The 24,909-nt window shown below is 33.2% G+C and overlaps 1 protein-coding gene across 10 annotated transcripts in view; it reads right to left on the bottom strand.

The window, feature by feature from the left end:
- The window catches only part of LOC111054234 (voltage-dependent calcium channel subunit alpha-2/delta-3), an 84,982-nt gene extending 66,767 nt beyond the window's left edge, over positions 1-18,215 (bottom strand). For 8 of the 10 annotated variants that reach the window (XM_022341210.2, XM_022341212.2, XM_022341214.2 and 5 more), the window contains exons 1-9: positions 17,626-17,812; positions 15,240-15,321; positions 14,871-14,975; positions 13,622-13,910; positions 7,283-7,414; positions 5,538-5,797; positions 4,686-4,799; positions 2,047-2,248; positions 573-709 (exon numbers count right to left, since the gene is read on the bottom strand). In XM_022341210.2, coding sequence (XP_022196902.2) covers positions 573-709; positions 2,047-2,248; positions 4,686-4,799; positions 5,538-5,797; positions 7,283-7,414; positions 13,622-13,910; positions 14,871-14,975; positions 15,240-15,321; positions 17,626-17,717 — 1,413 coding nt within the window. In that variant the 5' untranslated portion in view covers positions 17,718-17,812. Of the gene's footprint in view, positions 1-572; positions 710-2,046; positions 2,249-4,685; positions 4,800-5,537; positions 5,798-7,282; positions 7,415-13,621; positions 13,911-14,870; positions 14,976-15,239; positions 15,322-15,435; positions 15,458-17,625 lie in introns of those variants that run through there. The other 2 variants (XM_022341209.2, XM_039421623.1) reach the window with 2 other exon arrangements.
- Positions 18,216-24,909: the final 6,694 nt, after the last annotated feature.

Genomic DNA, 24,909 nt, shown 5'->3' with positions numbered 1-24,909 from the left:
TAAAAAGAAAAAAGTAGAACGACACTTATAGAACAGTAGATACACTAGAAAGAAGGACACTTATTAGAACTAATGGAGCATTAATGTTAAATCTATAGGTATAATGGCCCATTAGATTCAATAAAAGTCCTAAAAATCAGGCCATAGTGTATTTCTTACTATTCAACGCTTCAAACCCTCATCTTCTCTAGGAAGTACCTATTATTTCCGTTACAGTCGATAGCCCAATGAGCCAACAATGGGACTTCACCTTTCTTGCGAATGAATCCACCTCTTAACAATGTAGAGTAGTGAGTGTACAAGTAAATATCAGACGTGACAGTTGGTAAGTGATCCATCTCTGACATTCACTAACTTCATTCAGTGATATTACCTACGGCATCAATCAGAATTGAAAAAAATTCTTCACATGGTAGTACTTGAGTACGATGAATTATGTTTAGTAACAACAATTTGATTCATTCTAATTATCATAAAACACGATGTTACAAGAATATATCACCTTGGACATGAAATACTACAAAATTATTAATTGATGAACAGCAATGAAATGCAAACTGAATGTAACTCACAGTAATGTCAGCATAAACAGGTGTCCAAATGATTGGATGCTGTGTTCTTTGGAGTACCATCGGTCGAGCCATTACTGGAACATATTGCAGTACTTGCTCCTGCACTTCAGCAGTTGTGCTCAAATGAACGTAGTAGCCTAGAAACAGCAATACAAACAAGCATAGAGAAAATATGAAACAAGTAAGCCAAGTTCTAAATCTTACGTTTTAAAATGTGTATCACCAAAAACTGTAGTATCATCCATCTCTCCCCACGCCAAGCCTAGGACTTGACTAATCATTGACTGCATGAATAAATAATTAAATATATAACTCAATAAATTTTTAAAATGATTAATTAGGGCATTCATATTTAGAAATACCTGACACTGATCAGGTGCGACCTGAAACTCTGACACCAGACCTGAGCCGGCCAATACCGTCAAACGATATTATTATTATATTACTAGCAGGTAGCCCGTGCTCCACAACGGTCTAATTTTACTTGACCAACTAAAATCTTGAAGAATTTGAAATAGGCCTATAAACATCCTCGGTAAATTAAGAATCAATATGCTGAATTTCAAGTTAATCAGTCCAGTAGTTCAGACGTGATGATGCGTCATTCGTGAATTTCCTAAAAGTCAATATGCTGAATTTCAAGTTAATCAGTCCAGTAGTTCAGACGTGATGATGCGTCATTCGTGAATTTCCTATCCCGTACGTGTATAAGCCTATTCTTTCCTTTATTATATTATAAATACTCAGAAATTTTCAAGTAAAAGTGTAAAACTAAATTTGTATTTCTTAACAAATCTATACTATTATATAATATATATATATATAAAGGAATTGTGTTATATATGTACGGGATACAAAATACATGTTTGACGCATTATCACGTCTGAACTGATTAACTTGAAATGAAGCATGAAAACTCCCAATTTACCGAGGATGGTTATATGGCTATTTTCATTTTTATTAATAAATTAAATATAGTATTAATGAGTAAAGCGAATTGATTCAATTTTCAATACAAAGTTTACGTGAGATAAAAGCCCAATCAAATTGATTTTCTATAGTAAATTATTACAGTTGTTAATACTAATAATATAATATCAGAATGGAATGAAAACTACTAAAAATACCAAATTCAATTTAATCGTGCTTTTAACAGACCCTTGCGGAGCAAAGGTAACACTTGCTCGTTCAATATAAATACAAAATTCCCTGTATGAACGTTTGTTTATTGGACTGGAAATTGAGTTGAAATGTGAGAATTGCATCTAAACTAATTTCAGACTGTGTTATTCATATAAATTCGGGAGAGAAATAGTTAATGATGGTTCACCTGTTTTTTTATGAGTAATTGTATAAAAGTAGTCTTATTTTCTCTCCCAATAATTTTAATCTTGTATGATTTTGATCTTGTTTTAATCTTATAATCTTGTACTTGATTTTAAGTACTTGTATAAATAAATTATAATTAAATTACCTCTGTTTGCGCAAGCCATCCATTTGACCTCGCGCACCTCGGATGCTTCGCGGCCAATGAGGTAGGTGAACATGCGCACTGCCACCACCGGGTAATCCACCCAGTTGTACTTCTGGAATATCTCCTGGTAGTTGTAGGGCACTCCGTCCGTGATCAGCATTATCGCCTGGTTGCACAGTGAGCCTCGATTCGAGTTGTAGTGCTGTTTACAACAAGACAAATTGTAATAACCGTTGATAAAATATACAGTTTGAATCTCATTTCATTATATTTTACCCATAAAATGATTCATAATAAGGTAATGTCGTTTTTATTCCCATATTTTATTTGAAAAATACCAACATTATTAATGAAACACTAGAATATTGCATAGTAATATCACGAGTTTATTATTTCGTTATATCATTCGACCATATTCTACTGTTCCATTATGTGTAAGTGTCACTACATCTCACAGAAACCAACATTATTCGTAATTTATAATATAATAGAAGAAATAATTGGTTTATACATGTACGGGAAAGGGAATTCACGAATGACGCATCATCACTTGAAATTTTGCATAAATATTCTTAACTAGCTGACCCGGCGAACTTCGTACCGCCAAATAGTTTAATGCATCTCATGAGAAACTTTAGGTGGATGCACACCTGAGGAGGCGCGATGCGGCCTTTTATTTATATAGATAATTTTCCAACCGCAAAATAAATAATTTACTAAAAATCAATTAATTCTGAACACCACAGACAGCACAATTATTATTCGAAACAAAGCAATGTCTTTAGAGCATGTAAGTCTTTAACCTGAGAACGCACTGCTGGATGGTTACACACAGAACAGTCATTTTGTTTTTAGTCGAGGCGTTTAGAATAAAATACTTGGGCGGTTATGGAGCAGCACACACTCTTGTCTACTATCTACCGACGGCTGTTGTATGACGCAATGATTATAACAGCTTATTTATATTTCTGTGTGTGGCCAGCTCACAAATCTTCTCCCATAAATATTCTTCCCAACAGTGAGCCTCTTCCTTTTAATATTCTTTCCAAAGAATGGACATTGATATGTCCAAAGCTCCGCCAATTTATGTAGATGCATAACAATATAATTATTATCTATAGTTATTATATTACAAATTGCTTTTTCATATCATATACAGTTCAATAGTTATTTTCTTAGTCTATATTATGTAAATTCATCTATACCTTTGCTGTATTGTAAGCTATTGTATATAAGTGTATAAGCCAGTATATATTGTAATCTACATAAATAAAGTACTCAATCAATCAATCAATAAGGATTACATGTAACTTTGAAAGACCGTAGGAAAAAGTCCTGAAGTCGGATTATAAATTTGATAGGTCATAAACCTGGTCCTGAATAACGAACACAACTAAAAAAATTATCAAATTCGGTGCGCACATAAAAAAGTTACTGAATGTCAAAATTTGAGGCTCGATTTTTATTTATATAGATATAGATTTACCGAGGACGGTTATAGGCCTATTTTAAATTCTTCAAGATTTCAGTATATGAAGTTTTCAGTTTGTCAAGTTTTCAATTAGATCCTTGAGGAGCACGGGTTACGTACTAGTAACTATTGAAAATCATGCCCACATTTCCTTCCATCTACATTTTTTATTGTCTATCTGACTACATGTCCAATTCCTTCTACAAAGGAATGCATTTGTCACCATCATGTCAATTCTTTACAGCTATATTCAGCTTTATTCCTGATACCCAATTTTCAAGATTATAATACAAAATTAAGGACCTCAGTACAAGGAGGAGGAGAATTATATTTATTCATATCCGAATTTAGTTCATCTGATTTTGTATGCATTATATTAAAATACTGTTATTGTATAAGGTTAATGATTTTCCGAACATTTGCAAAAATACTTCTTCAAATGTAAATTGTTTAAAATGATTAAGAAGCATTTTTCCACAAACAAGAATACTCACATAAATTAGGGAAAACAACTCTCAATGAGAAGAAAAAGTAATATATCTAATAATTTCACTAAACAACCTACTTTTTGGACTATGGTGTAAATCAAAATTCGGGCAAGGAACAGTTTATTGGGCTGTGCCTGTTGGTCCTTCCCTAATCATTTTAATGAATTGTGTTCTGTGTATCAATAAATAAATTAAATAGACAAAACTCTAACTTGTAATTTTATCTTTTTTGAACAAAATATTGTAAGTTATAGAGTTGAACTAGAATTCTAAATTTTAAAATAAAATTTAATATTTTTTTAGATGCAGCTTATTTATTTTGTGTTGTGTTCAAGTTTCATTCACTTTTAAACTTAATTAAATAGTGTTTTTCCTAGATATGACTTTTTAAAAGGGAATAGTGAAAAATATCAGAGTTTCGAATGCAAAATAATTCTTGTGTACACCACTGCAATTCACATGACGGCGAAAGGAGGAAAATGTTTGACCCCTGATTGAATGGGTGGTAGATATCGTCGCCGTCATGCAAAACATAGTGATGAACACAAAACTATAACATTTAGCGAGAGTGCACCAAATTCGGGTTACACCGTGAGATGGAGCCACTGTTCGGTAAATCCACCAATTAATTCGAACGAAAATTGATGGAATAAGCAAAAATGATTAAAAACAATACTCACATTTCTAAGTATTTGAAAAGCGTCTTCAAGAGCAACTTTGAAATTCGCAATATTCTTTGCTTGCTCCATTTTTTCCATGCCAATCTTCAGCTCTCGTACATTCGCTAAGCTTGCCTGAATAACAAAAAAAAATTATAGAAATAATCATAATTCAATAAACCACGCAACGCAAATCTCTATTATATTCTTCTAGTTTGATACATTTAAAAAAGGAAATTGTGAAACTTTGAACATAACCAGATTAAATTTATTCTATTTTAATGAATTCAGCAAATTCAAACTAAGGTCTTTGCAAACCTTAGTTTTAAGACTATTTTCAGTATAAGTGGGGTTTCACACCAAAGCTGGGCCGAGCCGAGCGAATTTGTGCAGTCGGCTTAACGCCCAATTCGAGCGTTTTCGGCCAGGCGGATTCTGCCTTCTTTCAGTTTAGTGCGATCTTCCCACGTAGTGAGTTCTCACTACAAGGCTAGAAAACCTACTGAGTGAATTGGCTTCAGTGCGAACGCAGGCAGATTCCACTCGGCCGACCCGCCTACGGCCGATTCCGCTCGGCTCGGCCCAGCTTTGGTGTGAAATGATCCTTAGTGTTAAAGAGTACAGCGTTGCCAGATTTCACAGAATCCAGAGAGCCTGTGAAATAATAGTGTAAGAGAAGGAACCGAAAAGAGAGCGCAGGCATTTTTGAAAGAATCAGCATAAAAACGACAACCGTGTGCTCCTATTCGTGTGTTCTATTGAAATAACATTGGCCATAAAGCTCCGTGCTGCAAACTAAAGTTTTCACGTACTATAGCAATCGTCATAATACAAATCGATTGATGAGTCTAATTATTGGAGGTTGACAATTACCTGTACGAGAGACCGGTTGAAACAAGGTACAACTTCCTTTGTAATATTGATGAACGCCAGAATATTAACAAAGTCATTGCTTCCAAGAGTATCAAGTATGTTGTTGACAACGTGTCTGGCGATTTCCTTCCTTTCGCCGGTCATAGAGCCGGAGTTGTCGACGAGGATGAGGACGTCCTTGGGGCTGGTGGCTGCCTCCACGTACCACGACCGCGTGCGACAGTCATACAGATCCACATGCTCGGTTTCCCATCTTTTAGCTGACAACAAAATTAAAATCATTCAAAAATAGCTATTAACATCATTCAAAAATTGCATTCATACTATTTGAAAAAATATTCAGATGAAAGTGTAACCCTATCTAAATTTGGGAGAGGAATAGCACAAGGTTAACTTATTTTTTCTCTCCCTATCATTTTGATGATGTACTTATTGTATGAATCAATAAAAGAATAAAGAATATTAGAAATAAAGTTCAAATTCGAACTTCACTTTTGTTCTATTACCATATTCAACAGTTAAATTAAACTAAATTTAATAAAATAGAATGTTGCATCAATTTATTTCACAGAGAATGAGAGAATCCAGACGTTGTTGTATAAGAGTATGCATACACGGTATCAATTCCATAAATGAAACCATAAAAGTTTATTGTTAAATGAGGTGAAACTCCATTGATCCTTATTTTAAAATATCTTATACACTAAAGAATACGGTAATCGAAAAAAAATCGGATTTGAACTTTTATATGAATTGAAATTTATTTTCAAAAGAAAATTAGTTACAGACATCATTAATAAAACATAAATTGTATATATTAGTACATCATACTAGACTGTACTGTAAATTAAATTTCCTTCTGCACTGCCAATAAAAGAGAAACCTTTTGTGTTGGCAGTGAATAACACTCACTATATGTAAATATTTTTTCCCTCAAATAGTATGAATAAAATGCAGTTGATTGACTAGTTCTATTGATAACTTTCAAAATACTGTTTATTAATGCGAATAGATACATAGTTTTCAATTATAATAAATGAGAATGATAATAATTTAATTCTAGGGATATCTGACTCTCATATTTGAAATATTTAGGAATCTATACTGCCTGAATTCTTCAAAACAATTCGATCACTATAGTTCATGAACAAAAATTGCTAATTCAAAATTATTGCTAATTAAAATCCGGACCATATCAAATTGCTGCTACTCAACCAATTTAAGTGCTTTGAAATAACTATTAATCGGTTAGTTGCTAAGTGCCTGTACACTACACTGTTGAATTCTCACGTTGATTGGAGTTGAGTGGTACCTACAAAAATTATTATAGTTAACAAGTTTATATCTAGGATTTCTTTTTTAGTAGTTTTCAAAAGTTCTTGTTATCATTTTGTTATTTTTATTATTGTTTGACAAGGTCCATTTTCAAATATTTATTTACTTCAAAAAAATAAATTGAAATACAAATGTGGTCTAATTTTGAAAAATCTAGGAAATAATCTCATTCGAATAACGCAGCAACTGAAAGCATACAAAATTGAATGGAAGCATTACAAAGTAAAAAGGCTAATGTTTTGAGAAAAATATTCTTAAAGTATCTTTTCCAGGTCTAATTTCAGTTATAAGATTTATCAAAACTATCAACAAATAAATTGTTATTAGACTCTTTTAATCATCACTGTCTTCTTCACTGAAGGTGATTAAGAGATTAGTAAGAATAAGATGAGAATGAGAGGAGAATTTACCAGGATAGTGCCTCATGAATCCGGATGAACTCCCAAAATATTGCCAACTCATGGATGGATCACGAAGGTAGTTGTCTCTGAATATCGGTTCCAGCTTTTCAGACCAAACAATTGCAGGAAGGACATTCTCAGCTGGAAATGATGAAAGTATTATCATACAAGCCCACTCCTTATTTTCACAAACTTTGCTGATTTTGTTTTACTTGAGACCATATTGTATATAGTAGGTAGGAGTGCAGAAAATATTATCATCGAATCACAAGAAAAAATTATACGACATTTTTAAGGATGTTTAAAAAAAACTTCAAAATCACTGCAGTTAACAGGTCTTAAAACTATTCCCTACAGAATGAGTTGATAGTTCTTCATCCTAGAGAAGTGTATTTTATATTTGAGAAACAAACTGTACAAAATAAAGAAGAAACATATAATGTACGTCGAAATAAGACTGTTTTTTATTCATTTTAAAATGTTCTTCAATATTGGCAAAAGCCAGTATTATGATTATTTATTGAAAGAACATTGATGATAGAAATCCTAAATTCTTCTTTAATGTTATTTTCCATCACGAACTGCTTATTATTATTTAATATAAGGTTGTCCGCACAACCAAGAAGATGGCGGACCTGCCGAAAGATCTCGTTGTCACAGTGAGTGATTAATTCATTTACTGTAAAAAAACTGACTGCTAGTCGTTTTTTCTAATAGCAAAAAGTGACTTAAATTCTTCTTAGTACATCTGTAGAAAAGCTGAATATTAATATTATGGGATAGAATAAGATAAGCAATGTAAACAAGTTCCAACATCAGCGTCGGAAAAGTACTTAACGTACTTTTGCCGACGTATATGATAAAATTGTTCAATTTTATTGTAAATATTGAATTTGGAAAATTGAACCCAGTTTTGTTGGGCAATAAAATTATTTGATAATTAATTTCAAAACAAATAATCCTTGAATTGTTCTACATTTCAAGGATGAAAAATAATGATTATGAAGCACCCACAATTTAGATATAGGTAAGATTGAACCCAAGGGATATGATAATTAAAGAAAAACAATGAAGGTCAGGACTGAGAGAGCACAAGCGTAGTTAACAAGCGCAGTCTTAAATGCTCATGACTCATATTACTCACTCAATATTACCGCTCTAGCATTACCGATCTGAAATTCAGAATACACCATCTGACTTAATGCATGGAAATATTTTTCAGAAGGGGCCAATCATTGAATTATTAGGACCGGTTTCCGAGCTCGGGAATTGGCTAAGTTCTAGACTTTAAACTGCTGGAGTCAGAAAGTGTGCTTTCTGAAACGGGGTGTAGTCGTAGTCCACGTTTAAATTAAATTTCGAAATACTATAAAATTGAACAAAAAATGAAAAAAAGAGAAAATAGTGTAAAGTTTCAGCTATTTTGAATTATTTAGGAACTCATTACATCAAGAAAAAACGTTTCCAATTATAGAAATTATAAAATAAATATTATCATAAAAGCTACAACTACGCCCCGCTTCGGAAAGCCAATTTTCTGACTCCATCTGTTTAAAGTCTAGAACTTAATTAAATCACAAGCTCTAAACACTAGAGACTTCCTTATAGCCCAGTCAATGAAGGTCCAAAAAAGCAGTTTCGATCCGAAAATTAAATAAAAGCTGAATTTCCCACCATCGATAGAACCCTCCCAGAGGGTCATTCTCCCAAAACTCCCAAGAAATCCCCTTGGAGCTTTCCGCCCCAACCCCCCAAAACATGAAAAATGCAGGTAAACACGGGAAATCAATTATCTCTGTAACCATTGATCGGAAACAGTTCTATTATACGCCATTCGATTTGTTGCATTATGGACTACAATATTAGTTATATACATTTTTTCAATAAAATCAACAGTTTTCTTGATAAAATAATATATATGTAAAAATTTAGGGGGTTTGTGATTTGATGTTTTTGTTTTCTTCGATTAACTTCGAAACAAATAGTTTTGAAGGAAAATGGGTTAAATAATTAATGTAGCCACTGTCATTGCAAATCCATTGATGTATGTTGTTATGTATTTGCGATTCGATTTGACGCTGTGGAAGGGGAAACAGTCGACGCGGAACGGCGCGGCTGACTCTCTTAGCCATAGTAAACAGCAAACTGGAAATCAATTATCTCTGTAACCATTAATCGGAAAAAAATCTATCATATGTCATTCGATTCGTTACATTATGGACTAAAATATTAGTCGTATTCATTTCCTCAATAAATCAAACAGTTTCCTTGATAAAATGATATATATGTAAAATTTTAGGGGTTTTTCGATTTGATTTTTGTTTTCTCCGATTAACTTCGAAGCACATAATCTGAAGAAAATTAGACAAATAATTAATGTAGCCACATTCATTGCGAATCCATTGATGTATATTGTTATTTATTTGCGATTCGATTTGACGCTGTGGAAGGGGAAACAGTTGACGCGGTACGGCGTGGCTGACTCTCTTCACCATAGTAAACAACTAAACAGTAAAATACAGTAGTAGGCCTACTGCTTTCTAAGTTGCATCTTATTCACACTATGGCGCTCGAATCAATCAATTTTGTCTATTGTTTTGACATGTGATGAAACTATTTTTTCACATTTTAATTCTCTAAAATCATTTTGTTGTTATATATATGTGCTAAATCATGCATTCTATGACAGACAAAGATATTGCTTGCAACCGATAAAATATTCATACTATTACATGATATAATACATATTTAAAATATGTGTGTATGATCATAATTCTATGCTAAAATTTATCATAAGTTATGAATGTCGAAAACTGATATAAATCATAGATTAGTCTACAATAGTGTTAACAGTGGCAATTTCCTGAAAAATCATAGCGTGCAGTGTTTGCTGTTTTCTACAGTTAATATTCTCCAAGCCAGGTTGATAATATACCTTCAGTTTAGCCAAATATATATGACGGCTGAGGCATAAAAAAATTAATACATTGGGCTTATTGAGTTGAAACTTTCTTTGATTTTCTCTGTAAAGTAGCTTATCTTCCGTTCTTACTAGTTGAATCTACATTATTTAGACAGTCCAATATGAAAATTCAGTAGATTCTAAAAATGAAAGCCATGCAAACATACAAATTAAGGAAGAGTAAGCATGCATAAAAGGTAGGAAAATCATGAAAGTGTTTCACATTTAACCACAAAGTACCCTACCGTATAAGATTAATTGAAAGATGATTCATCATCTTCTATTATTTTTGTTAACATATCGATTTTTCACCTCCACTCGCATCTTGTCATTCATTACACAAGGTTGGCAGAAGCTTTTCTTTATATCGATTAATGTTGATTGAAATTGATTTTGATTAGGGCACCAAAAGAATAGATCATTTTCTATTTGAAGCATTCAAATTAAATCTATTGAACATGATTTCTTATGACTGATTTGATTAAGCATTCACAGATTTAGTTGGGTGAAGCTATTTGAAAAATGTACCTGATTATCAATTTCATGGTTTTTATACCATTCTAGTTCATTGTGATCATTGAAGGGTTGAAGTGATGAGTTAGTTCAAGTGAATTCTAATACACAAGTATATTGTGCTTATAATGGGCTCTTCTTTATTTTCTATCGATGTTTTGCTCCAGTAGGTAGAGAACATTTAAAATGTTGGTTTTACATTTTATAAGCTTTATAAATAATATAAATTAACGGTAATATAAATTTGATAAGTCCAGTATTAAATTAATCGATGTTGATTTTCATTGTATCGCTTTGTATGAATGTTACTTGCACTGTTTGCAATTCATCACTATTCTGTCAAGAATTAGTTTTTTATGAATTTCATGATCTGAAAATTGAAATTCAAATGCTATTTGGATGACGTTCACATTCCACTGGTTTTTTTACAATAATTGTTACGTTGAAGAGTGAGGCATTTCAATCCATTTGGAAGTAAGAGGAAATCACAGTGCGATTTGAACAGTGGATAGTAACTTTGAAATTCAGTTGCTCAATTCATTTCGGCTTGATACTATCATTTGTAATATTATAGTTGATCAGAAATATGCATTGTATATAATGTTCATATTTCAGTTTGACTTATCTTCTATCACATTCTCGCTTTCATTCATAAACATGATAATCCTAAATACGTTGATTACCTTAAAGATGTAGCTTATCTTACGTCGAACAATGTACAATACAAACAATTTTCATTAAATTACTATTATGATGATCATTGGAATAATTCCTGCCTGTGATTGAGAAAAAGTCATTTAATGAGCCTTGAATTTCATACCTAGAAAAATTATTTTGCATTATTACTAGAAATTTTGTTATTTTTACTATTTATTATAGGTACTGTACATTGATTTTTGTGATTATAGAGATCAACTACTTCATTCTGAATCAGGATAAGGATAAATAGGAAAATTGTGAGATGGGGATAACATCCACAGTTACATAGCATAAATTTGTATGCTCTGATAATAATGAATGTGAACGGAACTGCAATTCTGGCTTGGTATTGCCTCTTCATGTTCAGTGAGAATAGAAAGCTTCAGAGTAATTCGTTCACACTATATGTGATAATATTGGTAATATTTAGTAACATTTGTTAATATTTGAACCGAATGTGCAACAAATTAATCTAATTTCAGCTTGAAAATTTAAAACTTATTAGGAATACAGTGTTACCATATAGTATCTCAGGTAGGCCCACCCTTTTATTTTCTTTGTTCACGTGATATGATGATATTCATTTCATTATTAAGTGTTTAAATTATAAAGAGGGATGAAACAAGATAAAACACAAGAAAAGCTATGAAAAGAAATTTTGAATCTTAATTTTTCACAACATAAGGATAATATGGAGGAGTCGGACACATAATATATCATGAAACTTCGTTGAAAAACATCAATATCTGAAACTAGAGTTATCAAATTGTGTTACCTCTGACTGGTATGGAGAAGGCACACTTCAAATTAATATAATAAATTCTGTGAGCAAACAACGATTTTTATCATGAGCATGGTTAAATCAAGAAAATTGTAATATTTTTTTAGAGTATTGAAAAGTGAAAATCTATATACAGCGCATGTCAAAACAATAGACAAAATTAATTGTTTCGAGCGCCATAGTGTAAATAAGATGCAATGTAGACAGCAGTATTATTCTGTTTACTATGGTGAAGGGAGTCAGCCGCGTCGGCTGTTTCCCCTTCCACAGCGTCAACTTGAATCGCAAATAAATAACAATATACATCAATGGATTCGCAATGAATGTGGCTACAATAATTATTCGTCACATTGTTCTTTAAAATTACTTGCTTCGAAGTTAATCGGAGAAAACAAAAAAATCAAATCGAAAAACCCCTAAATTTTTACATTATATTATTTTATCAAGGAAACTGTTCGATTTTTTGAGGAAATGAATCCGACTAATATTGTAGTCCTTAATCTAACGAATCGAATGACATATGATAGATTTTTTTTCGATTAATGGTTACAGAGATAATTGATTTCCAGTTTGCTGTTTACTATGGCTAAGCGAATCAGCCGCGCCGTTCCGCGTCGACTGTTTCCCCTTCCACGGCGTCAAATCGAATCGTAAATACATAACAATATATATCAATGGATTCGCAATGACAGTGACTACATTAATTATTTGGCTCATTTTCCTTCAAAACTACTTGTTTCGAAGTTAATCGAAGAAAACAAAAAAATCAAATCGCAAACCCCCTAAATTTTTACATATATATTATTTTATCAAGAAAATTGTTAATTTTATTGGAAAAATGAATATAACTAATATTGTAGTCCATAATGTAACGAGTCGAATGGCATATAATAGAACTGTTTCCGATTAATGGGTACAGAGATAATTGATTTTCCGTGATTACCTGAATTTTTCAACTTTGAGGGGGGCTAGGGGGGAAAGCTCCAAGGGGATTTCTTGGGACTTTTGGGAGAATGACCCTCTGGGAGGGTTCTATCGATGGTAAAAGATTCAGCTTTTATTTAATTTTCGGATCGAAAAAACCTTTATTGACTGGGCTATTATTGTATTATGTCGATACAAATTAGCGGACTTCACTGAAAGATAATTTTTACCTTTTGTATGTTTTGTGTTATATTATCTGTTGTGTTTGGTGGTTGAAGCATATTAGTAGTATTAGATTACACTTTGACGTGTCATATACTACAGGAGCACTGCTTCCTTTTTGCAGTTTCATATGATGAAATTAATGTAAAGTAAAATAATGGAATGCTGAGTGAATCGAATGGGAAACGGTCCTTTTGCCTTCCCTCCTCTATAAATTAGTTAGCAGTTAATAATGTTTGGTGCTTACAGCGATCGTAGATATTGGTTGGCACATGCACAGCGCTGAGAGTGGTGTTGACGAAGACGCCATTGAAGTGTCGGTTGGGCTCGAGTTGCATCTCCATGCGAGGGTCGGGAGGCTCCTGCTTGTCGGGGTCGACCTCTTTGGGTTCGTCGCGCACCTGCAGCAGAGGATCCACTGCCAGGGTACCCGGCTCCACCAGATGCTTCGAGTTGTAATACTTGTAGTCGTCAGGGATCTTGCCGCCTTTATCCATGAACTCTTTGGCGGCCGACTGTGCTGTGTCCATGATTCTCTGCAAAACCAATCAACATACATTGTACAAAATATTGCAAAAAACAAACTGATATAGCAAACTCCTTTGCATTCATAAATTATTTGGCAAATCGTTAAGCTACTACAAAAAATAATTGTATGGCGAGCCGATAGTTTTACGAATCAATGCAGTTTACAACAAATTATTTCACAAAACTATTAAAAGAAAGGAATGGTTTGGCGAGCCGATAGTTTTACGAATCAATGCAGTTCACAACAAATTATTTCACAAAACTATTAAAAGAAAGGAATGGTTTGGCGAGCCGATAGTTTTCCGAATCAATGCAGTTCACAACAAATTATTTCACAAAACTATTAAAAGAAAGGAATGGTTTGGCGAGCCGATAGTGTTAGGAATCAATGCAGTTCACAACAAATTATTTCACGAAACTATTAAAAGAAAGGAATGGTTTGGTGACCCGATAGTTTTAGGAATCAATGCAGTTTACAACAAATCATTTAACAAAACTATTACAAAAAAGGAATAGTTCGGCAACCGGTGTAGCCTGGTGGACGCAAACGCTATCTGCTATTAATGCACTGGTCATTTATTCTATTCCCATTCTGTATTACAGTTATTGTATCAACACTCACTAGTCACTTCATAAGATGCAATATTATTATCTACTCAACGTTCTCAAATACATCAAGGCAATGCACAATTATCCGTTTTTTATAATTTATTGTCATAACATTATTAATCAAGTAGACAAGAAGGAATAAATTATAAATAGATATATGGATTTGGTAGAGCTTAATTATAATTTCCCAAGTATAACATTCAAAGAGAGAATGAACATGTAAAAACTCAGTCAAAATCTCAAATGAAAATACAGTTATGGTAAGTTAATACTAATTATAGCACGACTAGCATAAGTTTGAAGTATTACGCTAGCCGTGATATTGGACGAGCTTATTAGAGTATCTATAGCCTATTTACCTCGATAGCTTTCATTTTAGCATCCATCATCTGCTTTAAATCCTTGGCTATATCTTCGACTAATTTTGTTCCCTGCAATGGCTCAACTCGTGCCTCTTTGAAGCTCTGCAAAAACAATACAGGATTATTGATAAGAATACAGCACATTCAATAAGGTATGATCAAATTGTGATTGGTCTTCTAGAAATAGGAAAGTGTAGTTGTTTTCTGAAGAATATCAGTAGAGCAAATGGGGTGAATGAACGAAACCTCATTGTAAGACTCTACATAAATAATTATGTACAAATTTAAAGAATTTAATTGGTTTTATAAATATACAGATTGAATACTCAGTAACTATTAACTAGAATTAAATATTTGGAAGCTTACCTCAAGTATTTTATTTCGTCTTGTCATCATTTCAGAGAGTGCATAAAGTTCGGATCCAATGCGATCGGACCATATTGACAACCTGTCAACCAACAAACATTTATTATGAATTTCGCTGACATACACAACCACCAAGCATAGGCCTATAATCAGTGGTAAAGAGTCTCAGTAGTTTGAAGAGATTTCTACACCTCACCTGTTTTGAACCAGTCAGTGTTAAAAGTAGACTTAATTGGTACTGTATTTAATCATTTGCACTGATACAGTCTCAAACAATGATAGATTCATAAAAATACTCTTATGAATACTGCATGTTATTTCATACCGTACGCCAAATGTGTTCATGCAACATTTCCAAGGCTTCCTCTAGCAACCTCGACTTTTTTGTGGGGGCCCCAATTTATGATCGGGCAAAAGCTAAGCTAGCTCTCGTTGAATGGTGTAGCATGGTGTCATGCTAGGTGCGACGGTAGGAAAATGAGGCAGGTGTGCGACGGTGTAACCGGTGAAGGGTCGATTGTTTAAAATTACAAAAAGGATAGGCAAACGCTATCAATGAGGTATTTTGCTTCATTAATCACTTTATCTAAGGACACCCAATATAATCAAGTAGATGTGCTTGTAATCATTCTTTCAATATTCAATTATTAATTTTATTACAGCTTATCTATGAGGGATATGATTGAAATTTAAGAGAGAAATGCAAAAGTTGCAATGCAATGCGTTATGAGATAGGTAATTGTCCAATCACGCACGATTTCTCAGTTATTCTTTGCGTTATTCATATCCTTCAAGGTTTTAGAGCAACTGAACTGAGAAAATTCCAACTTTATGCACGAGCTCAACTAAAAGGTATATGGCCTAAAGGTATATTCTATGTGGCCGCCTCACAAGGACTGCAAAATCACCAGCCTACACTGGAGCTTTTCTCTTCAATTTGCTGCCGTAATATATCAAAACCAAAGCTACTACAAGGACATTCCGGAAAAAACTAAAGACGTGCCTCATGGCAAGACCCTACTACACAATAGCGGAGTATGTTTAAGAACATACAACAGAACACCTGGACTAATCCAGAATACAATTCATGATGACTCCTCGGACATAGGACCGTTGGGAGGACCGAAGAAGTAAAAAAGTAAGTACGGTAGGCCTAAGTGTACTAGCGTATTGAAAGCATTCGGCCCGGTTGCACGGAAGCCCGTTTTGAATAAAGGCTTCTAGTAAAATTATCAATCAAGGTTGAAATTCAACAGGCTTTTGTGCAAGCGAGCCTTAAAGAGTTTAAAATAAACCCTCATCACGCGCAATATCGATATGTTTCTCATTCTTCTTTGCGTTCCTTAAGCGTTTTATAAATAGGTATAGGCCTACGAGTAAACGACTGAACTAGAAACGTATCACAGTATATGCCTACCTTCGAAAACCAATTCTTTCTAGGTATTGAAGAACGAGATTTTGAGAAATGTAATAAAATACTGGAATTATAGGCCCTACGCCCGACATATTATGTTTGGAGAACTTGGACGAATTTCTAAAGAAAGATAAAGCTAGTTGAACGGGGACACATTCATGGAATAAATGAAACTAAATGTTTCAAACGTTGAAGATAATAACCATAAAAATTAAATTGGTGATAGGACCATATGAGACCACTTATGCCCTTACCTCATTGTCGTCCTTCTCAACAATATAGAACCCTAACCCTTCACCAGGCACACCGTCACTCAGCACTTGCCTATTTTTCCAACCATCACACATGGGACGTAGGCACGGCATAAGGGTACTTGTAATAATTAGGTTAATCTCAACTAATTCAAGACAAAATAACATTTTGCAAAGTAACACAATACCAAAATTTTATAATAATTCACAATGGTACCTTGGGCTACCTAATAAAAAGTACGACTGGATGATCTACACCCATTATTGTTGCATATTAGGCCTTTAACGTAGAAGAAATCAGTTACCTATAAGTTATCTTTAAAATGTTTTAACTTAACTTAGGTACCACTTAGCCTAATTCTAACGAAAGATAAGATTATTCTCATAAAAATAAGTAACCTTTAGTCTATGTTATTTGGGTTACCTAATTCCTCAGAATAGGGAAAAGCGAATAAGGGTTGTGGAATTCATCAGGGAGATTCCAAGTTGGTGACGATGACAATTGATTTGCACATAAAATTATAATTAATTAAAAAATAATTCAAAGTTCATGCAATAGAGGTCATGTTTCGCTTTAAATTATAGATTTATTAATTGAAATGGGAATCAAAGGCTATAATAATGAGAAAGATCCTACTTCTATCAAGACAGAGATATGCCTTATCAGGGTTATGGAGGTACGAGCCATGGAACGATAATGGATTTTCTGCAGATAACTTACACATTGTCAGGTATCGGGTCATCAGTAGATGCATCCAACTCTACAATTCCCAAAATACTGGAGATGATTAGTCCGAAATAAATGAAATCCATGATCTACGACACTATCCGACTCTCATAACTTCAAATGATAAAATCGATGCATTGCATTCAACTACCACTGTATGTCAAAATCAGAAAGATAGACTAGCGGTAGAGGGATGAAACGAACGGGGGCGGACTGGAGTGGATCAGTGGAAGAACCAAGAACAAGAAGAAACCGATTCGGCATCGGCAAGAGCGTCAATAAACCAACCTCTACTGCGCATGCTCGTTATCTCGGCCATACGCCCAACGCGCCAATTCTGATAAATTCAATTCAATAGACTTGAAAGCCCTCACCGCTCACCCTGATTCGTTTATCTGAATTAATCAAGTTGAGTTGAAACTACATCTTGGCAACTGAAGACAACATGACAAGATCTTCAATATTAATAATGTAGTAGGTTGGCCTACAATAATATAAAAAACTTTCTTCAATTTACGAATTGCATTCAAGACAAAAAGCGCTAGACCGGGTAGAGCTATCAAATCAAATTATTGTAGAAGGCTCTCGAGATAGTAAAGAGTATTACACAATAGTCAAAATTCAACAACATTTAAAAGATTAAATAGTTGAAAAATCACAGACAATAAATATAAATTAAAATGGACTGAATTAAATAGTCTTAGTATTAACATATTCATATAGAATTGTTTTACTTCTTAGTAAGGATTCAACAACAGGAATTTTATAATATTGTTTTCAATAATAAATATTGTGGAAAATGGAAAATGTCTTCTCTCAGGTACCGTACAACATTGAATAGTTTGAATATTAAGTAAGCCATAGGCTAAATAGAACGTTATATAATATACAATAGTATATAGGCTACAATTTTTAAATGAGCAGTTTCGTGGCACAGAATTTGTGAAAGAAAAAATACGGTAAGCTACGGTACCTGAATTTTGTAAAATGAGTTATTTAGTATTGTGTCCATGTATCCATTCCTTGGATGAATTGATTTCTATTCAGTTGAAAACCAATTAAAAAAAAAAATTGGTGATAGGCTATTCTATATTGAAATTCACTTAACTGTCAGTATTTCTAGTTAGGTATAAATAGAATCAATGCTTTAATTTCGATGCTGACTCAAAATGCTCTTGAAAAATCAACCCACATCAGAAACTTACCGAACCGTACTAGAACAGAAGTTATCTTTATTGCTGATGATACCAGCATAAGGATTTAGCTTGTGCGTGGGTGATTTGATGAGATTAATCATTCATACTTACCGACGGGATTCGAACCCTACTTACATAATCAAGAGAATATTATTAATTCAATACATTATTGTTGGTATTCACAAATTTACTGTTTTCAATTAACTCTTATCTCTATAAGTTGAAATCTTTCATAAGAATATTTTCCACATTTCGTACCGTAATAATAAAAAATGTAATTAAAAGATATATAAATACATATATTGTGTTACAACGCTGTTAACTCGTTAAAACCACGCTTTTGGAAATTATTACTGTGCTTGTAACGATTTTTTAAATATTTGATTTGGATACTATCAAGTAACCTAAATAAGAAAAAAAATCAAAGGAAAAACTTTTGAGATATGAGCGTCTGAAGTTAAAAAAGAGTTAAAAATCTTGGGCGAGATCAGTTTCCGAATTTGTAGCAAGTAAAGTGATGAATTTATTGTGAGGATACATTCCACAATAAATTGTTGTACCGGTATTGATAGGGAATGATCTCATGGCATAGATTTCTCAGATTATTAATTCTATACAGATTTAGACCCTATTCAATTAAAAAAAAAACAACTAAATTCATCTTTTTAATTTGAATAAATTTCCCTAGAATCGAGCGATATTCTAAGAAATCAACCTAATCTGCCCTAATCTCTTCATATGCCATGGGATAAAAAATATCTTACAGAATGTATTATCAAAATTTCATTAGTTTTCCGTAGATATTTGTTCCATTTAGGTAATTTGATAGTATTCAAATCGAAATAGGGTGCTTTGAAAAATGTCACCAGAGAGAAAAGTTTGCTAAGCATGGTGTACCGCCCTTATTAGGATTTTATTTAATCGCTATAGTAAGTTTACTTAAATCTGGCAGCAATGGGCCAATGGGGATCACTCTGATATTTTATTTATCACATATGCGTGTATATGTGAAAGTGCACGGCAGATCATGAATGAGCCGAAAAACAAAATCTGGAAAGTCATTGAAACACGTTGTGAATTGTCTGCAGCTGCTCACACTGAACGCAACCAGCAAGTGCAAACTTTCAGTGTGATTGTTCCTATTTCTCTTTCAAGATGTTGTTTCTCATCTGCGCGCTTGATCATGCATGACCAAGCGTGGACTTGCACATATATATGCATCCAAAAATAACGCATCCTGATCATACACTCAGGAAGCATAGTCTCTTATGAGGTAAACTATAAAGGTGCGTACAGATATACGCGCCGCGAACATGAGTAAATCACTTTTAATCAGCTGATTATATCTGTATTTTTACAGAAACTGTAAGATACAGATATGAAAAGCTGGACATCAGCTGATTAAAAGTGAATTGCTCATGTTCGCGGCGCGTATATCTGTACGCACCCCCATTGGAACGAAATAAACGCGAAAGTGAGATAGACACGAAATACGAGCGAAAAGGAGTCTGTGCTCTAAGAAATGCTGATAATAATTCTAAGTCTAAATAGAAACAGAAAGGTATTTATAATGACTTAATGAGTAAATAGGAACAGAAACTTACAGATGTGGTTGAAAAAGAAGACCCTGGGGCGGGCGGAAGTTGAAATGCCTACTGCACATGCCTGACTTCTGCATCCCAAATTATAAAATTACGGCGTGCTGGCTTGTTGATCACGTCTTATTGCTGTACATAGTACCGCCTTGATGCTGTGGAAGGGGAAAACCTCAATTCTAATTTACTCTCTCACGGTGTAATCAACTATATATTAGTGTTTCTTTGCTTTGTAAGAGGTGCTTATTCTTCTTTGAATGAATTTGTTTCTTTTGTGTTATAAACTTTGAAGCACAGTATTATATCCGAAGTTTTTATTGAGTATTTAGTACAATAAGTTTGAATTCCAAAAATTATATTACTTGACTTGAAGATCATTTATAGGTAGTGATGTAAAATTCACGGGAATTTAAGTTCGAGGAAATATTCCCAAGGAATTTAAGAGAAATATTCCCAAAAATCATAAATTCCCGGGAATTTATGGGAACTCAAGGAAATTTATTATTTCTTTCATCTAAAATGCAGAAAAATACGTTTTTTGTTACACAAGGTCTGAATCACCTGTTATACAAACGGATTATGTAAGAAATATAAGGATGAATACTGTAACTTATAAATTGTAATAAGTTCAAAGAAAACAGTAGGTAGTTTGAAGTTCATAGACTGATGATTTTCATGAAAGGTGAAAGAAGAAATGAGCACTCAATAAAATTTTCCAAATCATTCAATTATAATTGCACCACTATTATCATGCTACTTTATGTAGTTTCATAAGTTTCAGATGTACTTTCATAAGTTTAATCAGATGTTTTTTACTTACTAATAAATGCCTGTAAATCAGGTAAACAAAGTATTCAGTGTAATTTAACTTGCATTGCATGATTTTATTCAATTTCTCCGCCCAAAAATAATTGAACCCCTATTAGAGTAGAATATAAATCCAATAAATCTGGTGTGGCGCACTCACACAACTTTTGCCGTTATGAAAATTGATCACCTGACGCTAGTGTTCACGCTCATCTCAAGTCTACTTATAAACAAAGATCTGAGCCAGCTGGTGACAGGACAATAACGCTGGAGACATAGGAGGTCTGCTATCTCTTCATAGTGAATGATTTAATAGAATCAACAATTGCAAACAGTTTGCAATTGGATAATCACATTTTGTCGAATTTCGTGCTTATTTTCAATTTTAGGTGAAAATGTTATTGAACATTAATTGTAGAGATTTTCATGCTCAATCTTTTCCACTTGAAATGTTTTGTTTAAATCGTATCTGAAGCCTGATAATTGGGAATCTAAAATCAAACTTTGCATAGATGGGGCGGAGCTCCTGAAATTTTTACAGATATGGGACTTGTGGCAGTTCATAGAGCTTATCAATGAGTATTTTAGGTATGAATTTAATCAAAATCGTTGGAGCTGTTTTCGAGAAAATCGCGAGAACCCCTGTTTTTGACAACATTTTCTCCATTTTACCCGCCATCTTGAATTGCATTTGATTGAAATTGTTCGTGTCGGATCCTTATATTGTAAGGACCTCAAGTTTCAAATTTCAAGTTATTCCGTTAATTGGGAGATGAGATATCGAGTACACAGGCGCACATACAGACCAATACCCAAAAACCACTTTTTTGGACTCAGGGGACCTTGAAACGTTTAGAAATTGGGGTACCTTAATTTTTTTTCGGAAAGCAATACTTTCCTTATCTATGGTGTAATAGGGTAAGGAAAGTAAATAAATTATAAGTACAGCAGAATAGGCTAAACTAAAACAAGAGCATACTAGAGTTTAATTCAATATAAAAAAGAAAATCATTCCACAGTTCACAACCTTTCAAGAGTCATTAAGGCTGTGCAAAGGTTAAAAATATACTTTTTACTCGTGATATATTTCTAAGTTTTTTGATTTGTAGCCTATATCATCAAGCTATGAAAATGAGAAAGTTTTCTCAGGAAAACATTTTTTTTCGATCATTACTTTTTGAGATATGAGCGAATGAAGTTTGAATTTTTGGGACAGAACATTTCAAATTCGGTACGATATAAATCCATGAGATTTAGAGGATGGATTTTTCATGGTATTGTTGATCTAGTGAAACAAAAAAATTCTGAAAATATCAATTTTTGGAAAAGTTATTCAATTTACCACAAATAACTCAACTAAAAGCTATTTTTAGTAAAAAATCTTGAAAATTTATATTTTCAGAAAATTTTTGTTTTACTAAAATTTTTCATTTTGATAGCTTGATGACAGCCATAAGGCTCACTAACTTGTAATAAGATACTAGTCCAGGCAACAAATGCTCAAAAAAATATATAGAGGGAAACTTTTGGAACCCAATTTTTGACCTCTCAGTCCTTTTAAGGATAGTGAGGGGGTAAACATATCAAAAGTTCTCACTCAACACTAAAGCTGCTATAAAAATTGATGGAAAGCATACAATGATGAAATAATGCATTAAATTGACGAGAATCGAATGCTCTACAACTCAACGTTCAGTGCTTATTTTTTCGATGCATTGTTGTTGAGTAATAAGCCCTGAAAGTGCAAAAAGTTGGAAGAAAACCTGTCTTTTCAAAAACTTTACACTTTTAAAAGTGAATATAAAACTAAAGTGAAAAGTAAAGAAGATATCACAAAACTGTACTGTAAAAAACTTGTAGGAAATTTATCTAGCTTCATTTTTGTTCAGTTAGCAATGTCGCTGAAATGCATTGTCTCCCAGTTACATGCGTGTCAGCCAAAAATGAAAAAATGCAACTTTTAAACCACCCTCATCCCTTAAGCTTGACGGGTAAGGAAGAGAACTTTTGATATGTTCACTTTCTAACTAGTTCAAACAAAGCTGATTTATTGTTGTTAAGCTGAAGATTTTACACTCAACACTATAACGGCTGCAACAATCAGATGCGTAATAATGAGACCATATATGAAATTGGAGAGAATTTTTTATTGATGAGCTCACGATAAGCACGGATTTTTTCAATCAATCGTTGAGTTATAAGGCCAAAAATATGAAAAAATCGGAGTCGGAAGGAGTTTTCTTGAAAATGTGATACCTTCGAGAACTCATAGGTACCTGGAAAACTATGAGATATATGGAAAAATGTTGGGAATGAAACTTGTAGGCTAATTAGTGAGCTTTGATTATTCTAGACAAAAATTTCAGAAAAGCGCATATTGACAGTGAGTGAGTGAGCAAAAACAGGCTCAAAGAATGATGATTTATTTATTAATGTAAAATTTGGCTGAGATTGATCAATAGCAAATATGAAGATTATTTATTGATATAAGTGTAAAATATTCCCAAAATTTCTTGGCCTCAGAAATATTCCCGGAAATAATCCCAAATCATAAGTTCCTTCCCACTGGGAATATTCCCGATCCAAATCACTATTTATAGGGCAATTCAGCAATTCCCTTTGCATTGTTGCAGTATTTTCTTTTAAAAGCTAGTCCATTGGATTAATTTGTATAGGAAAACAGAGCAATGGAAAAATGTCAAGGTAATTTTCACACTGTGTGGGAATAGTGTTCTTTTTCACCATTTTTTAATCCAGCGATCTGGATAAAATATTACGTGGATAAATACTGTATTAACAATTCCAAAATAATAAGAGGGTCAGGGAATGAGGAAAACTACAGAAATCTATTGTGTATTGATTGACTCGGCTTCCAAATTGGATAGAATTTTCTCGTACTTCTCCGGTTATTTGAAATATAGACAATTTGTGAATGATTTAGAGTGAATTCTCAAGAGACAAACATTAAAACTGAAAAAATCTGGGTTGCTTAGCATGTTATTTTCCAATTTAAATTGGCAGTGATATAATTCTGCTTTACAAGTTCAAATTCACATTGACACTGTAATTAATGTATTGATTGTATACCTCTTTGAATGTTTCATGGGAAGAAACACAAATAAAATATTCTATTAACAATTCCAAAATAATTTGAAGATTGTGTGCTTTTCAAAGACTAGCAGCCTAACTCTAACCAAATTTGACGGAAGTTGATTTTCAAAAACTCAATCAAATGAAATAAACCATCCTGAATGGATAACCCTTATAAACTTCATTGAGGAACTTGTAGGGTGAATGTTTCTCGAAACTGGTTGAATAGCAAAGCAAATGAGTTTGAACAATGCAAAACGCAACGTCCTTTACAAGTTGATTTGGCGCATTTTGCAATGCTGATAATTGAATTTACAAGTTGTAGGGCGATGAAATTATATTCTTGAATGAATCTCACTTATTCCATGCCTTAAGCGTAAAAATATACGAGTTAATTGCTTACTTATAATTTGTGTAGGATTTCCAAAAATAATGAATTCACAAGAAATCACCCTATAGAATATATAGTTATAAACAAAAAAAATGGTATTGGTTTCGGTGATAAGCTAATACAATATGGTAGAATTTGGCTGAAGTTTATAGTGCAGAAAGTGGTCGATGGGAGACAATAAAAAAAGCCAAATCCCAAC

The sequence above is a fragment of the Nilaparvata lugens genome, chromosome 2, assembly GCF_014356525.2.
Source record: "Nilaparvata lugens isolate BPH chromosome 2, ASM1435652v1, whole genome shotgun sequence".
Lineage (NCBI taxonomy): Eukaryota > Metazoa > Arthropoda > Insecta > Hemiptera > Delphacidae > Nilaparvata > Nilaparvata lugens.
This window is presented reverse-complemented; position numbering and strand designations above follow the sequence as displayed.